This window comes from Vombatus ursinus, unplaced genomic scaffold (assembly GCF_900497805.2).
Source record: "Vombatus ursinus unplaced genomic scaffold, bare-nosed wombat genome assembly UNPS02014801.1, whole genome shotgun sequence".
In the NCBI taxonomy this organism is placed as follows: Eukaryota; Metazoa; Chordata; class Mammalia; order Diprotodontia; family Vombatidae; genus Vombatus; species Vombatus ursinus.
The window spans coordinates 28,842,225-28,860,172 of record NW_020954579.1 but is presented as its reverse complement, the minus strand read 5'-3'; the positions used below and the strand labels follow the sequence as shown (position 1 = coordinate 28,860,172).

General features: G+C 36.4%; 1 protein-coding gene and 1 pseudogene across 2 annotated transcripts in view; both read right to left on the bottom strand.

Moving 5' to 3' along the window:
• LOC114050733 (coiled-coil domain-containing protein 57-like) overlaps positions 1-17,948 on the bottom strand; it is a 195,991-nt gene that overhangs the window by 163,633 nt on the left and 14,410 nt on the right. Inside the window, exon 1 of one of the 2 annotated variants that reach the window (XM_027872597.1) lies at positions 974-1,008. The exons of the other annotated variant lie outside the window; for it this stretch is intronic. Coding sequence (XP_027728398.1) covers positions 974-1,005 — 32 coding nt within the window. The 5' untranslated portion in view covers positions 1,006-1,008. Of the gene's footprint in view, positions 1-973; positions 1,009-17,948 lie in introns of those variants that run through there. 2 annotated transcript variants of the gene reach the window in all.
• On the bottom strand, positions 12,051-13,364 carry LOC114050889 (annotated as a pseudogene).

Below are 17,948 nucleotides of genomic sequence, written 5' to 3'. Positions count from 1 at the left end.
ATATGCCAATAATTCTGAGGCTTGATTGTTTGCACCTATCTTCAAGGTTGGCCACTTTTTCTTGCACTGTTAGTAAGTGGTTTTCTAGTTCTGATAATTATAGACTTGTTCTTCCATTTTGTTTCCCCTGTTTATTTTTTGCTGTGCTATATCACTTCTCATTTTTGTTGTTTTCAACAATATTTTATCTGTAAGGATGTTCACTTCTGTATAATTTTCCCTTATTTCCTTACAAGTTTCTTTGACTGAAATCCTATCTTCCTTTAAATCCTTTAAAGTACCTAGAATCCAAACTAGTTGTTCTCTTAGCATTTCTGGAGTTGCTTTTGGTATTGTTTCTACAGATGTAAGACACATTTTTAACTGATAATAAAGTTGAAATTAAACTCAGCAATCAATATTTTCACAGATGTTTTGGCTACCTTGAGGTGGCAATTTCCCTGTAACGGGACTATCTATCACCTTCCTCCCCAGAGTCCCTGCCTAGTCATGCCACCAACATAGGAAGGGACTTCCTCGGCTAGTGGGACTATATCCCACTCACAACTGCTGCACAAACCTTGTGCATACGCAGAAAAGCCTCAATCTCTCTTCCTGAGTCACTGAAGTCCAGTGGCAAGACAAAAGTCAAGATGAATGGTGATGGCCTGGGATGCAGTGGATGGATTTACCTTGGTGTCTTTGATGTCTGATTAAGCTCTAAGCACTCCACAGTGCCTGCTTCAGCTGCCTTGATGGCCTTTTCTAAAACTAAAAATTGCAGAATAGGTGCTAATTTGCATTAGTAAAGGGACCCAATTACTAACCACGAGGTCCCAATGACAATGAAATTACAGATCTAGTCCTCCCCCACTTCCCCAAAAGAGCTAATACATATATATCTATCAACTTGTCCAGTCCACAAATTAAATTCCACAAGTTAAGTCCAACATCTCTCCCACAAATTTTATCTCCAATGACAACTGAGACCCACCTGGCCTGGATGAAAGGAAAGTTCAGCATCATACAAACATGAGATACTAAAACAAGGTTCAGCAGAATCCCTCAAATAACCTCAATAGTAGAATGACACCTGTAAAGTTACCAGGAAATATGTAAGATTCCAAAGGAATAAAAAGTAGTAAATTCTAGAAGGGATTATCTAGATTAAGCATGCACTGCTAACTTAATAAGGAAAAGTAACTGTTTACCTTGGTTATTCTTTTGAGGAAATATGAAATATAATCTAGGTGCAAATAGAGGACTTCAGCAACTATATAACTACAGGGAAATCCCCCTTTTGACTTGACTCTGCAATGGATTTCCTCCATGACAATGGGGAAAACTTTTCATGATCAAAAATGTTTGTTCCTTTTTATCAAACAAAGATGGATGGACATTGATCTCAAAGAAAAGTCTGGTGTTATTAAAAAGAGCATGGAATTTCTCAAAGACCATCCAGCCCACCTTTCTCCTCTTCAATTTGGGCCCAATTCACTGTCCATTCAGAGATAACTGAATTCAATCCCCTCTTGTCATAAAATGATGAAAATGAGACTTAGAGAAATTAACTGACTCATATCACTGATTACACCCAGCCAAGCCTCAGTCTTAGATCAGTCCCACCATTCATTATATACATGCATTATATACATGCTACTGAACAAAAGTGGAGAAAATCACTCAACTGTTCTGACCGGATCTACTACAAACTTATGTTAAAATCTCAACTGGACCCGCATGCTGTTAGGCAATCCTACAATATCTTTCTTATCAATTCACTAACCTACACAGTTGCTTTTCCAAATCGTTTTATCCCTCTTTAAGCCTCTCATGGCTCCCCTTCTCCCCACTCTCTCAGTTGAGAATCCTGCCTCATATTTTATAGAAAAAAAAAAATGAATCCATTTGCCATGAACTCCTTCTTTTCCCCTCTTCGTCATCTTCTTATCATTCAAATACCTTCTTTCAACATCTCTTCCTTTACCTCTGTCTCACATGATGAAGTGGCCTTACTCCTTACCAAGGCTAACTCTTCTACTTGTTCTAGTGATCCCATTCCACTTTATCTCCTCCAAAAGATTGCCCCCTCTGTAATCCCCATTCTTTCACTAATTTTCACCCTCTCCCTGTCTATTGGCTCATTTTCTACTGACTACAAACATGTTCTCATCCTGAAAAAACCCTCACTTGATCCTTCTATCCCTGCTAACTATTGTCTTATATCTCTTCTGCCCTTGGTACCTAAACCCCAAAAGGCCATCTCCAATAGGTGCTTCTACTTTCTCTCCTCCATGTCTTTCTTAACCCCTTACAATTCAACATCTAATCTTACCATTCCACTGAAATAGCTCTCACCAAAGTTATTAATAATCTCTTAGTTGCTAAATCCAATGACCTTTTCTCAATTCAAATTCTCCTGGACCTCTATGCAGCCTTTGACACTGTTGATCACTCTTTCTTCAATACTCTCTCCTGGTTTTCTTCCTCCTTATCTGACTGCTCATATGGTGTCCCATAGTGTTCCGACCTGGGACCACTTTGCTTCTCCCTCTACACTGTTTTACTTGGTAACCTCACCAGCAATCATGGATTTAATTACTATCTCTATGCTGATGATTCTCAAATCTACTGCTTTTCAGTCTTTTTACACCTTACTTGCTGACATTTACTCTTCAATCCAGTGACAGTGGCTTCCTGGCTTACTCCATCTCTTGGCTCCCAGCATTCTCTCTGGCTGTCCTCCATGCCTGAAACACTCTTCCTACTCTGCTCAACCTAATGTCTTCCCTTCAGTTAAGTTTTAACTAAAATTCCAGGTTTGCTGGAAGCCTTCACTAACCCCTCTTAATTCTAGTGCCTTCTCCCTATTAATGACTTCCTATTTTTATCTTGTGTATAGCTTTCACCTTTGCATGTTGTCTCTACCATTAGACTGTAAGCTCCTTAAGGGCAAGAACTATCTTTTGCCTCTTTTTATATTCCCAGTGCTTAGCGCATTGTTTAGAATATAGTAGGCACTTAATAAATGTTTACTGATTGATCAATTACAAAATACTTAAAAGTCTACCTATCAATGTATACAAAGGAATTACACAGATCTAACTACAAAACACTTCATAAATATAGACAGACCTAAATAAGTGGAGAAATATTAATAGCTAATGGGTAAATGAAGCTGACACAATAAAAATGGCAATACTAACAAAATTAATTTACTAATCCAGTGACATGCCAATCAAACAACTAAAGAATTACTTTATAGAGTTCGAAAAGAAATTCTGGTCACATCCTTAAAGAGATCCCAAAATGAAAACTCCTAGGAATATTATGGCCAAATTCCAGAGTTCCCAGGTCAAGGAGAAAATATTTGCAAGCAGCCAGAAAGAAACAATTATTGTGGAGCCATAGTAAGGATAACACAAGATTCAGCAGCTTCTACCTTAAAGAACCAGAGAGCGTGGAATGATATTCTGGAGGGCAAAGGAGCTAGGATTACCACCAAGAATCACCTACCCAGCAAAACTGAATATAATCCTTCAGGGGAAAAAAATGAACATTCAAAGAGATGGAGCATTTTCAAGCATTCTTGATGAAAAGACCAGAGCTGAATAGAAAATTTGACTTTCAAATATAAGACTCAAGAGAAGCATAAAAGGGTAAAAAGGAAAGGGAAATCATAAGGGATGTAATAAAGTTATAATGTTTACATTCTTACATGGGAAGATATTATTTGTAACTCCTAAGACCTTTCTCATTATTAGGGTAGTTAGAAGGAGCATATATAGATAGAGGGCACAGGTGTGAGTTGAATATGAAGAGATGATATCTAAAAAATCACATTAAGGGGTGAAAGAGGAACGTATTGGGAGAAATAGAAAGGGAGAAGTAGAATGGAGTAAATTATCTCACATAAAAGGCAAGAAAAAGTTTTTACAGTGGACGGGAAGATGGGGGGGTGAATGAACTTTACTCTCATCATAACTGGCTCAAACAGGGAATAATATACACACTCAATTGGGTATAGAAATCAATCTTACTTACCCTACAGGAAAGTAGGAGGAGAAGGGGATAAGAGAATGGGAGGAAGGGTGATAGAAGGAAGGGCAGATTGGGGAATAGGGTAGTCAGAAGTAAAACATCTTTGAGGAGACTCAGTGTGAAAGAAGAAAGAGAAGAGAATGGGGCAAACGGGGGGGAATAGGATGGAGGGAAATACAATTAGCAATAGTAACTGTGAAAAAATTTTTAAAGCAAGTTTCTCTGATAAAGGCCTCATTTCTCAAACATATAGAGAACTGAGTAAAATTTATAAAAATAAAAGCCTTTCTCCAATTGACAAGTGATCAAAAGATAGGATCATTTTTCAGGTGAAGTAATCAAAACTATCTACAGACATACTTAAAAAATACTTTAACTCACTACTGATTGAAGAAATGCAAATTAAAACAATTCTGAAGTACTACCTCATACCTATTAGATTGGCTAATAGGACAGAAAAGGTAAATGACAAATGTTGGAGGGGATATGGGAAAAATGAGAAATAAATGCACAATTGGTGGAATTGTGAACTGAGTCAACCATTCTGTTGAGCAATTTGGAACCATGATCAAAGGGCTACAAAACCATGCATACCCTTTGACCTAGCAATACCACTATTAGGTCTGTATCCCAAAAGAGATAAAAAACGAAAAGGAAAAGGACTTACATGTACAAAAATATTTATAGCAGCTCTTTTCTAGGGGTAAAGAATTAAAAATTGAGTGGATGCCCAACAATTGGGGAATGGCTGAACAAGTTGTGGTGTGTGATTATGATGAAATACTGTTGTGCTGTAAGAAATAATGAGCAGGATGCTCTCAAGAAAAACCTAGAAAGACTTGCATGGGCTGATACAAAGTGAAATGTACTGTGTACAAAGTTAACAGCAATACTGTAAGATGATCAGCTGTGAATGACTTAGCTATTCTCAGCAATACAATGATCCAAGACAACTCTGAAGGACTTATGATGAAAAATGCTATCCATCCCCAGAGAAAGAACTGATGGTGTCTAAATACAGATTGAAGCATACTTTATTTTTCTTGAGTTTTTTTAATGTTTTCTTTCACAACATAACTATTATGGATATGTTTTGCATGACTACACATATATAATTTATATAGAATTGCTTGCCTTCTCAGTAACAGGGGAGGGGAGGAAGGAAGGGAGAGAATTTGGAACTCAAAGTTTTAAAAGTGAATGTTAAAAATTGTTTTTATATGTAACTGGGGAAAAATAAAATACTAAATAAAAACTAAAAAATAAGAAACAAAAAAAATAATGAAATTCATTTGGAGAAAAATGTCAAGAATTTCAAAAGAAATAATAAAATAAATGAAAAATAAAGGAGCCTATCAGTATCAGATCTTGGCATATACTACAAAGTAGTAATCACCCAAACAATATGCTATTGGTTAAAAAAGGAGATCAATCAACATTTAAGCTCAAAATGTATATATGACTTATATAGCAAAGTTGCATCATTTGTTTATGATGCCCAATACTTTCCAAGAAGTGGGCAGCATTCTTCAACACCAGTCCTCTGGAATCATGGTTGATCACTGCACAGATCAGAGTTCTTAAGTCCTTCAGAATTGTTCATTTTTACAGTATTCATCTTATTGTATAAATTGTACTTCTGGTTCTGCTCACATCAAAGCATTAATTTCAACAAGTCTTCCAGGTATTTCTGAACTATCATGGTTGTTCATCACACTGACAAGAGTTCCTAATTCTTTCAAAGTTGTTTGTCATTACTGTATTATTGTCATGTTTTCCTGGTTTTGTTCATTTCATTCTATATCAGTTCATACAAGTCTTCCTAGGTTCTTCTAAAACGGGACCCTTCATCAATACAATAGTATTCCATTACATGCGTATGTCCCAATTTGCTCATCCACTTCCCAATCAATGATTACTCCCTTAGTTTCCAGTTCTTTACCCTTACAAAAAGAGCTATTATGTTATTTTTGTAAACATAGGACCTCTTCAACTATATCAACTCTTTGGTATAGAGAACTGGGTCAAAGTAGGTCAAAGGGCAGGTACAACTTTGTAATTTGTGAGGCATGATTCCAAATTGCTTTACTGAATGTCTGAGCCAAGTGATACCAACAGTGCATTTCCCACAGCTCCTCCAACATTTGTCATTTTTTTTGGTCAGCTTTACCAACCTGATGGTTGGTAAAGGAGGAGCCTCAGAGATGTTTTAATTTGCATTTCTCTAATTATTACTTATTTGGAGCATTCTTCCTCTCTTCCCTTGAGAAATGCTTATTTGTATCCTTTGGCATTTTATCAATTGGGGAATGACTCCCATTCGTATAAATTTTAATCAGTTCCTTATATATCTTGGAAATGAAACCTTTATCAGAGAAATTTACTGCAAAGATTTTTCCCCCTGAGTTAACTGTTTTCTTTATAATCTTAGTTGGTATTAGATGTGTTTGTGCAAAAATTTTTTAATTTTATATAGTCAAGATTGTACAATTTGTCTTCTGTGATTCTCTCTACACCTTGTTTTGGCCATCAACTCTTTGGCCATCCATAGATTTGGGAGGTAATTTCTTCTTTGTTCTTTTGTTTATAAAGTAATCTTTAATATCTGGGCAATGTATCAACTTGAAGCTTATCTTGGTATATAATGTGAAGTGTTGGCCTATATCTAGTTTCTGCAGACTTCTTTCCAGTTTTCCCAGCAGTTTTTGTTAAATAGTTTTTGTTGTTAAATATTAAGTCCTTGATCATGTAGCTGGAATCTTTGGATTTATTAACACTAGACTACTAGCTTTGTTTGCTTCTGGGTATTATATACTTAATATGTTCCACTGATCCATCTATTTTTTAACCAGTACTAAACCATTTTGAGAATTACTACTTTGTAACAGAGTTTGAAATTTGGTACTGGTAGGCCCCTTTCCTTCCCATTTTTCTCCCATTATTTCCTTTGAAATTCTTGACTTTTTGTTTCTCCAAATGATTTTTGTTATTACTTTTCTAATTCTGAAAGTAACCCTTTGTTAGTTAAATTGGTATGGTACTAAATAAATTAATTAAATTAGGTATTAGAAAAACAATTGTTCTTTTTGATTGAATTAGCTGATGGTTTATCTATTTTATTGCTTTTTTAAGCCCACTTTCAGGTTTTATTTATCAATTTAATGTGGCTTTTTTGGTTTTGTTTTGCTTTCAATTTTATTAATCACTCTTCTGATTGTCAGAATCTCTATTTTTGCCTTTTATTACAGACTGTTAATTTGTTGGTTTTCTAGAATTTTTTAGTTGCATGTCTAATTCATTGATCTGTTTTTTCTGATCTGATCTTTCTTCTGATCTGTTAGCAATAAAAAAATTTCCCCAGAGGACCAATTTGACTCAATCCCCAAAATTTTGGCATTCTTTCTCATTGTTGTTATATTTTAAACATTTTTATTTATTTATTTTTTTAGACAACAAAAATCCACCTTTTCTCTCTCAGGCTTCCATTCTCCCCATAGAAAAAGAGCAAAACAAGGGGGCGGAGTCAAGATGGCAGAGGGAAAGCAGTGACTTGCTAGAGCTCTCCCCCAAACCCCTCCAAATACCTACAAAAAATGGCTCTAAACAAATTCTAAAGAAGCAGAACCCACAAAAAAACAGAGTAAAACAAATTTCCAGCCCAAGACAAACTGGATGGCTGATCAGAAAGGCATATCGCGCTGGGCTGGGAGAGGAGCACAGTTTGGCGTGGGCACGCAGCCGCAACAACCCTGGAGCAGGCCTCAGCGACCCTGGAGCAGGCCTCAGAGGACTGAATCGTGGGCAGCTGTGGCGGTTTCCAGACTTCTCAACCCACGAATGCCAAAGACAACTTAGAAGGTCAGTGGGAAAAGTCTGTTACTGTGGTGAGAGAAGAAGCTAGATCTCAGTTACCCTGAGGGCAGCGGCTGGCTTCTGAGCTTCTGGCCCACAGACTGAGGGGGGAATCGAGTAGCTGATCAGAGGGGTATTGCAAGGATCTCTTTGCCAGGGCTGAGGCAGGAATCTCTTGCTTTACCTGTGCTTGGATCTGGGTCACAGTTCTGAGGGGCGGTCCTGGGGCAAGGAGGAGTGCTGGCATGGTGGAGCTTGTTGTGGCTGTGGAGAGGAAACACCTCGCCCCTTATCATAGCACCTTGGAAGAACTGACACTTTTCAGGTCCCTAGAAGTATCTCTGAAAACAGCTGTACAAACACCCAAAGCTTGGGACAGTACATTCTCCACATTGGAAAAAGACTCTTACCTTAACAAAGAGTTTAAAACTCAAGTAATTGGTTGGGATCATGAGCAAGCAGCGCAAAAAGAGTCAGACTATATTATCTTACTCTGGTGACAAAGAAGATCAAAACATACAACCAGAAGAAGAAAACAAAGTCAAAGCTCCTACAACCAAAACTTGCAAGAAAAATATGAATCAGTCCCAGGCCTTGGAAGAGCTCAAAAGGGATTTTGAGAAGCAAGTAAGAGAAGTAGAGGAAAAACTGGGAAGAGAAATGAGAGTGATGCAAGAAAATCATGAAAAGCAAGTTAACAGCTTGCTAAAGGAGACCCAAAAAATTACTGAAGAAAATAACACCTTAAAAAATAGCCTAACCCAAATGGCAAAAGAGGTCCAAAAAGCCAATGAGGAATAGAATGCCCTAAAGAGCAAAACTGGCCAAATGGAAAAGGAAGTCCAAAAGATTACTGAAGAAAATACTTCCTTAAAAATTAGAATAGAGCAATTGGAAACTAGTGACTTTATGAGAAATCAAGACACTGTAAAACAAATCCAAAAGAATGAAAAATTAGAAAACAATGTGAAATATCTCATTGGAAAAACAACTGACCTGGAAAATAGATCCAGGAGAGAGAATTTAAAAATTATTGGACTCTCTGAAAGTCATGATCAAAAGAAGAGCCTAGACATCATCTTTCAAGAAATTAACCAGGAAAACTGCCCTGATATTTTAGAACCAGAGGGCAAAATAGAAATTGAAAGAATCCACCGATCTCCTCCTGAAAGAGATCCCCAAAGGAAAACTCCTAGGAATACTGTAGTCAAATTCCAGAGTTCCCAGGTCAAGGAGAAAATATTACAAGCAGCCAGAAAGAAACAATTCAAGTATTGTGGAAACACAATTAGGATAACACAAGATTTAGCTGCTTCTACATTAAAGGACCACAGAGCATGGAATATAATATTCTGGAGGGCAAAGGAGATAGGATTACAACCAAGGACCACCTACCCAGCAAAACTGAGTATAATTCTTCAGGGGAAAAAATGGTCATTCAGTGAAATAGAGGACTTTCAAGTGTTCTTGATGAAAAGACCAGAGCTGAATAGAAAATTTGACTTTCCAATACAAGACTCAAGTGGAACATGAAGAGGTTAACAGGAAAGAGAAATCGTAAGACTTATTAAGGTTGAACTGTTTACATTCCTGCATGGAAAGATGATATTTGTAACTCATGAGACCTTTGTCAGTATTAGGGTAGTCGGAGGGAAAAAATTATATGTATGTATAGATAGACAGATAGATAGATAGATAGATAGATGGAGGGCACAGAGTGAGTTGAAGATGAAGGGGTCATATCTGGAGAATAAAATTAAGGGGTGAGAGAAGATTATATACTAGGAGAAGGAGAAAGGCAAAGGTAGAACTGGGTAAATTATCTCACAAAAAAACAGAAAAGAAAAGGCTCTTACAGTGGAGGGGAACTGGGGGAAGGTGAGAGGAAATGAATGAATCTTATTCTCATAGGATTTGACTTAAGGAGGGTATAACATACACACTCAATTGGGTATGGAAATCTGTCTTACCCTACAGGAAAATAGGAGGGGAAGGGGACAAGAGAGTAGGGGGATGATAGAGAAGAGGGCAGATTGGGAAAGGGGGTAATCAGAAGCAAATACTTCTGAGGAGGGACAGGGTCAAAAGAAAGAATAGAATAAATGGGGAGGCAGGATAGGATTAAGGGAAATAGAGTTAGTTTTTCACAGCATGTCTACTATGGAAGTGTTTTGTATAACTGCACAAGTATAGCCTACATTGAGTTGCTTGCCTTTTCAATGAGGGTGGGTGGGGAGGGAGGAAGGGAGAAAATTTGGAACCCAAAGTTTAAAAAAACACATGTTTAAAAAAAATGTTTTCACATGCAACTGGGAAATAAGAAATACAGGAAATGATGTACAGAAATCCATCATGCCATACAGGAAAATAGAAGGGGAAGAGGGGGAGAGATAGCAGGGATAGCAGACTAGGGGAAGGGGTATTCAGAATGCATGCCATCTTGGGGTGGGGGAGGGGCGAGATGGGGTGAAAATCTTGTGGAAGTAAATGTTGAAAACTAAAAATAAAAAAAAAATAAATTAAAATTAAAAAAAAACAAAAACAAAAAAGAAAGTGAAAAAAAAAGAGAGCAAAACAAAACCCTTGTAACAAATATGTATGGTCAAGCAAAACAAATTCTGGCATTAGCCAGGTGACTCCATCACCTCTCTGTCAGAAGATATTTTCATCATGAGTCCTCTGGTATTGTGTTTGGTCATTGCATTGACAAGAGTTTTATGAAAAAATGCTCCAAATCAGTATTGATTAGAGAGATGCAAAGAAAGGCCACTCTGGGATGCCACATTACACCTATCAGATTGGCTAACATGGCAAAACAGGAAAATGATAAATGTTGGAGAAGAAGTGGGAAAACTGGAACACTAATACATCCTGAACTATGAACTGACCCAACCATTCTGGAGAGCAATTTGGATCGATGCCCAAATGGCGATAAAACTGTGCATACCTTTGACCCAGTAATACCACTTCTAGGTCTGTATCCCAAAGAGATCACAAAAACTGGTCAAGGACCCACATGTACAAAAATATTTATAGCAGCTCTTTTTGTGGTGGCCAAGAATTGGAAATTGAGGGGATACCCATCAATTGGGGAATGGCTGAACAAATTGTGGTATATGAATGTAATGGAATACTATTGTGCTAAAAGAAATGATGAGCAGGCAGACTTCAGAAAAACCTGGAAAGACTTATATGAACTGATGTTAAGTGATGTGAGCAGAACCAGGAGAGCATTGCACACAGTAACAGCCACACTGTGTGATGACTGACTTCCATAGACTTCGCTCTTTTCAGCAACATAGTCATCTAAGACAACTCCAAAAGACTCAAGACAGAAAATGCTATCCACAGCCAGAGAAAGAACTATGAATACATATGGAATACATATCGAAGCATACTATTTGCTCTCCTTTTCTTTTGATGTTTTGTTTTATTGCTTCATTCTCGTGATTCCTCCCATCAGTTCTAATTCTTCTTTATATCATGACTAATGGGAAAATATGCTTAATATGAATGTATAAGTAGACTATATCAGATTGCACACCGTCTTGGGGAGGGTGGAGAAGAGGGAGGGGGAGAAAATTTAAAACTCATAATCTTATGGAAGTGAATGTTGAAAACAAAAAATAAATAAATTATTAAAAAAAGTTCTAGATAAAACAAAGTAGACCCATCTCTTTCAATCTATTTTCTCCTTCCCGAGCAATGTAACTAGCCCTGTATGGACTACAGATAAGGGAATCTACCAGTCACAATAGATCAGTACTTAGCTAACTAAGAGGACTTATCCCTACTGAGTCTTTTAAGGATTATGGTTCCTTACTCTCATGTGACATGGTTTTGTTTCACTCCTTGGAAGTACAATACTCATCACAGACAACTATGTCGTCTTTATAATGATCTGTGAATTTCCAACCACACCCTTTACATGTAGTTGGAAAAAGAAGATAGGCTGAGGATGACTATTTAGAACCTTGTATTGTCTGAATTACCTGTCACATGATAATTAGATAATATGTTCACCAGATTTATACATTAAGGAATATATATATATATATATCTTTTTACAGTAAAAAGATAGTAAGACTGAAGTTTGCCCAACTCTATTCAGGAAGGTCTTTATGCCCCTTTGTTCCCTAGCTTTACAAATGTTTTCCTGACTTCTGCTCCAGTCAAGGTCAACTGGCGACATTATTGCTGCTTCTTCTAATCTTCATTCTCTTTTCAGAAGCAGAACTTCCAGAACTTTTGTGCTCGGATGCCATCTTTTACATTACATTTAAAAGAGCTTTAATTATGTTTGCTGGAGAAGAGACGCTTCCTGACTGATATTTTTTCCTGTTTTACTATCTTTGCAAGCAAAGAGCTCTCTATCTGTTTAGAGATTTCTTTTAGTTTCTTGCACTCGTTTGCTTCAAGTTGGTCTCTGAATTCTTCCATCTTTCTGTATCATGAATAATCCCTTCTGTCACACTTACAGTTTCTAAACATTCTTTCTTGGCATATTTCTTTGCAACTTCTCAATGTCATCTTTGTTTAACCAACTACAACACTGAATCATAATCTGTTGTTCACATCCTGTGCCTTTATTCTTTGCAGAAAAATGTACAATCCCATTAGCATCAATGTCAAATGTGACTCCAATCTGTGAAACTCCACACAAAGCAGGTGGAATTCCAATCAAAGTAAACTGTCCTAAGAGTTTGTTGTCTGCAGCCATCTCTCCCTCCCAGGTATGCTTTAATTTCCACTTGAATCTGACCATTAGTAGCTACAGTAAACACCTAGCTCTTCATCAGAACAGCTGTGTTCCTATTGATTAGTTTGGTAAAGAATCCTCCTGATGACTCAATGTGCAGAGAAAGGGGGATGGCATCCAGATGTAGCACATCTGTGACATCACCAGCTAACATGCCTCCATAAATGGCAGCTCCAATAGCTACAGTCTCATCAGGACCAAGAGTTTTACTAGAGGCATGGCCAAACAGATCCTGTATTTACTGTCAGCTGAACCTTGAGCATTTCTGCTCATGCCACCAACTAAGATGACTTCTCAAATGTTGTTCTCGCTGACTTCAGCATCTAACACAGTCTTTTGGCATGTCTTCCAGACAAAATAAGGGACAATCCCTTCAAACTAAGCTTAAGCCACCTTCATTTTCAAGTGCCTAGGCTCAGAAGCATCCACAGCAAATATAGTAAGCTGATATGTCTACACAGAAGAAAGCTCACACTTGGCTTTCTCAGAGGTCTCCTGTACTCACTGAAAAGCCATGTTTTCTTTGGTCAGGTTGAGTCCTGTATCTCTCTTGAATTCCTTTACAATTTATTGGAGCAAGACTTGGCCAAAAACTTTGCCTCCTAGGAAAATATCCCCACTGGTGGATTTCACCTCAAATACACCTTTCTGAATGTCTAGGATAGAAATATCAAAAGTTTCACCACCTTAAGTCGTACACTGCAATGCTCCTGTCAACAGGATTTTTTGCCATTGTCCTACATAGTTTTCTGCAATCTCCGTCATCTTCATCAAGTGATCTTCATCAGCACAAATGCCTCTAAATGACTTGAGAATACAGCTTCCCGTGGGCTTCTGTACAGGTATCATCAATAGACAAACAATTCTAAAAGAAACATTTTTAATGTCTCTCCACTTCAGGATCATTAAATTGATAGCCAATGAGGTACATGGTGGCAGACAACATGTTGTCTGGGTTAGTGTCAGCCTGTTGTTTGGCTCGTATATCAGCAAGACACTTCTCACTGTCTGCTGTGAAGGCTACACCTGAGGGAGGACTTCTAGAACCTTTAACATTCACTAACACCTTTACTTGTTTGCCTTCCATTACTATTACACAGGAGTTGGCTGTACCAAAGTCAGTACCAATATCTACCCCCTTGATTGCTTCTGACATATAATCTCACCTTGAAATTATTTTAAAAAGCCTTGCAACTGAAACCATTCCAGCTATCCTGGGAGGAGCTGGAGGTTGGACCTCAGGAAACAATTCTGAAGAGGAGAGCAACAGTAGTGTGTGGCTGGTACTGAACATGAAGGGGAGGGTTGGTGGTGAAGTGGACTAAAGGTGCCAGAAGACCAAATTGTTTGAATGATTACTGTTCTGTACTATCCATTGAAATCTAATACTTCTAGGCCTCCTTCCTTTCCACTTTCCCCCTCATTCTCTCCCTTGAGATTCTTAACCTTTGGTTCCTCCAGATGAACTTTGTTATTATTCCCAGCTCTTTATAAAGTTTGACTGGTTTTGCTAGTCCCAGCTCTGCTAGTCTGACTGGTATAGCATTGAATAAGTAAATTAATTTATGTAGTATTGTTTTTATTTTTAGGCTTGGCCAACCCATAAGTATTTAACATTTCTCCAGTTATTTAGATCTATCTTTATTTTGCATACTGTGTTTTGGATTTGTGTTCAAATAATTCTAGTATGTGTCCTGGCAAGTAGAATCCGGAGTATTTTATACTTTCCATAGTTATTTTAAATGCCAATCTCTTTCTGTTGAATTTTGTTGGTATTATACAGAAATACTAATGATTTATGTAGGTTTATTTTATATCCTGCAACTTTACCAACATTGTTTCATTTAGTTTTTTAGTTGACTCTAGGATTTTCTAAGTAAAATCATCAGATCAACAGCAACAATTGTTTCCTCTTTGCTTGTACCTACTTATTTTCTCAGTTTCTTTTTCTTGTCTAATTTCTAAAGATTGCATTTCTAGTATTACACTAAATATTAATGGTGATAGTGGAACAAGGTTGTCTACTATTACCTATGTTTTCTAGTGTTTTTCACAGAAATGGATGTGAATCTTATAAAAAAAATTCTGCATCTTTTGATGGATCACATAATTTCGTTGTTCTTATTAATATAGTCAATTATATTTATAGTTTTCGTAGTACTGAACCAAATCTGCATTTCTGATAAAAATCAACATGGTTACAGCATATAATTTTTATGAGATGTGCCTGTAGTCTCCTTGCTAATATTTTATTTTGAAATTTTACATCAATAGTCTCTAGGGATATTAGTCTATATTTTTATTTCTGTTTTGAATCACCCTAGTTTATATATCAAGACCACATTTGTGTCACAGAAGGAATCTGATAAGACTCATTTTCCTTTTTTTAAAAAACAGCTTATATAGTATTGGAATTAATTGTTCTTTAAATATTTCTATGGATTTGCTTTTAAGTATTCGGGTCCTGGACTTTTTCTTTTGGCAGTTCATGTATAACTTATTCAATTTTTTTTCTATGTTTGAGTTAAGTCCTCTATTTCCTATTCTTTTAATATAAGTATTTTACATTTCTGTAAATGTTCTTCTGTTTCATTTAGAGTATCAGTCTTATTGGCATATAATTGGACAAAATAGTTTCTAATAATTTCTTTCATTTCTTTTTCATTGGTGGTAAATTTACCTTTTTCATATTTGATACTGGTAATTTTGTTTTCTCCCTTTTTAAAAAAGCAAATTAGTTAATGGTTTCTCTAGTAGTTTCCCCCCCAAAAAAATTTAGCTCTTAGTTTTATTTATTAATTCAGTTTTTTTCTTTTCAATATTATTTATTTCTTCTGGATTTCTACTTTGGTATCTAATTGGTGTTTTAAAAATTCAATGCCTTTCAAAATTGTATGTCCAAATCACTGATCTGAACATTCTCTCTGTTACTGGTAAGTGCTTAGAGATACATATTTTCCACTAACGAATGCTTTGGCTGCATCCACAAAATTTTGGTATGCTGTCTCATTGTCATTATCTTCAGTGAAATTACTGATCATTTCTATGATTTGTTTTCTGATCAATTCCATTCTTTAGGATTATTCATCTCCAATTAGTTTTTAATCATTTTATAAGTGGTCCTTTACTGAATATAATTTTTATTACATTGTGGCCTATAAAAGATGTGTTTAATATTTTTGCTTTTTTGCAATTGTTTGTGTGGTTTTTATGTCCTAATACATGGTCAATATTTGTGAAACTATGCACAACTGAGAATATACATGCTCCTTTCTATTCCATTCAATAATCTCCAAAAGTCTATCATAATCAAATTTTCTAAAATCCTATTCATCTACTCCTTGTGGGAATAAGTATGTTAACTTAGCATGAGCAACTCCATTTTGTTTTAAACTTCCATTTTGTGATTAAGTAGTTGTAATTTTCTGGTATCACTTATAATAATACTGTATTGTTAGACTCTGCTCTCTAAACCATTCTGCTCTCCTCTTCCATTTAATGGATGAGTTCCTTCTAATCATAGTCATAATTATGATTCTTAATTATATACTTCCCTCCATCTTATTTTCTTATACTTTTTGTCATCTTTGTTTCTTGCCCTCTCATTAAGAATTTGTTTTGCTTAAAACTAATGCCTCTCTTGCTGGAGTAGAAAATTGCAAACCACTTCAATATCTTGCCAAAAAAAACCCAAACGGGATCACAAAGAGTTGGACATGACTGAAAGCAACTCAACAACTATGGCTGCCTGAATCTGCCCTTCCTCTTATTCCCCCCTTTCCCTCCTGTTTTCCTGTCAAGTGAAATGCAGTTATGTGCCCAATTCTACATGTATTCTTCCTTCCTTTGACCAGTTCAGATGAGTGAGGCTTAAGTATCACGGCTTCCTCTTTGTTTGTACAAACTTCTACTTGCTCACCCCAATTATGTCAGATAATTTTCCCTAATCTTCCTCTCCCTTTTCTCCTCTGGTATAAACTTTTCCCTTCCTTTTCAACTTTTCCTTTAAGATAAAACATAACAGAACCATTTCTAGGCTCTCTAATTAGACTATTTCCATGACTCCTGATGATGACAACATTCATAGGACATACGTGTATCACTTTACCATTTCAGAATGTAAATAATTTATTCTTCTTTAGTCCCTCATTCATTCACATTTCTCTTTTTATGTTTCTCCTGACTCCTATGTTCGTATTTCAAAGTTTCTACTCATCTCTGGTCTTTTTTTTTTTTTTTTGTTAGACAATGGGGTTAAGTGACTTGCCCAGGGTCACACAGCTAGTAAATGTTATGTGTCTGAGGCCGGATTTGAACTCAGGTCCTCTTGAATCCAGGGCCGGTGCTCTATCTACTGTGCCACCTAGCTGCCCCCATCATCTCTGGTCTTTTCATCAGTAATGTGTGAAAGCCTTCTATTTCACTAAAGGTCCATTTATTCCATTATAGGATTATACTCAGAATGAATAAGTTGTAAGTCTATATTCATTGCCTTCCAAAATATTATATTCCAAGCTCTCTTTTTCTTCATTACTGGTTGCTCAATCTTATATCATCCTGACTGTGGCTCTGCAGTACCTGAATTCTCTCTTTCTGAATGCTTGCAGTACCTTTCTTTTTTAATATAGATGGTCAAGATTTTTTAGATTAACTTGAAGAAAGGAGAGAAAACCATCAAACCATATAGGTATGCCCTAATTAACATCCCTTATGAAGTGGAGGTGATGAATAGATTTAAGGGATTAGATCTGGTAGACAGAGTGTCTGAAGAACTATGGACATAAGTTCACAATATTGTACAGGAGGCAGCAACAAAATATATTCCAAAGAAAAAGAAGAGCAAGAAAGCAAAATGGGTTTCTGATGAGGATTTACAAACAGTTGAAGAAAGAAAGAAAGCCAAAAGGAAAAGAGAAAGAGAAAGATATACCTAACAGAATGCAGAATTCCAGAGAATAGCAATGAGAGATAAGGTTTTATTAAATGAGCAAGGTAAAGAAATAGAAGAAAATAATAGGATGGGAAAGACAAGAGATCTCTTCAAAAAAATCAGAGATATAAAGGGAACATTTCATACAAAAATGGGTATGATAAAAGACAAAAAAGGTAGAGATTTGTCAGAAATAAAAGATATTAAGAAGAGGTAGCAAGAATATACAGAAGAACTATAAAAGAAATAATTTAACATCACTGATAACCGCAATGCATGTGTGGTTACTGATCTAGAGCCAGACATCTTAGAGAATGAAGTCAAGTGAGTCTCAGTGGGCATTGCTAACAATAAGTTTAGTGGAGGTGATGGAATTCCAGCTGAAAT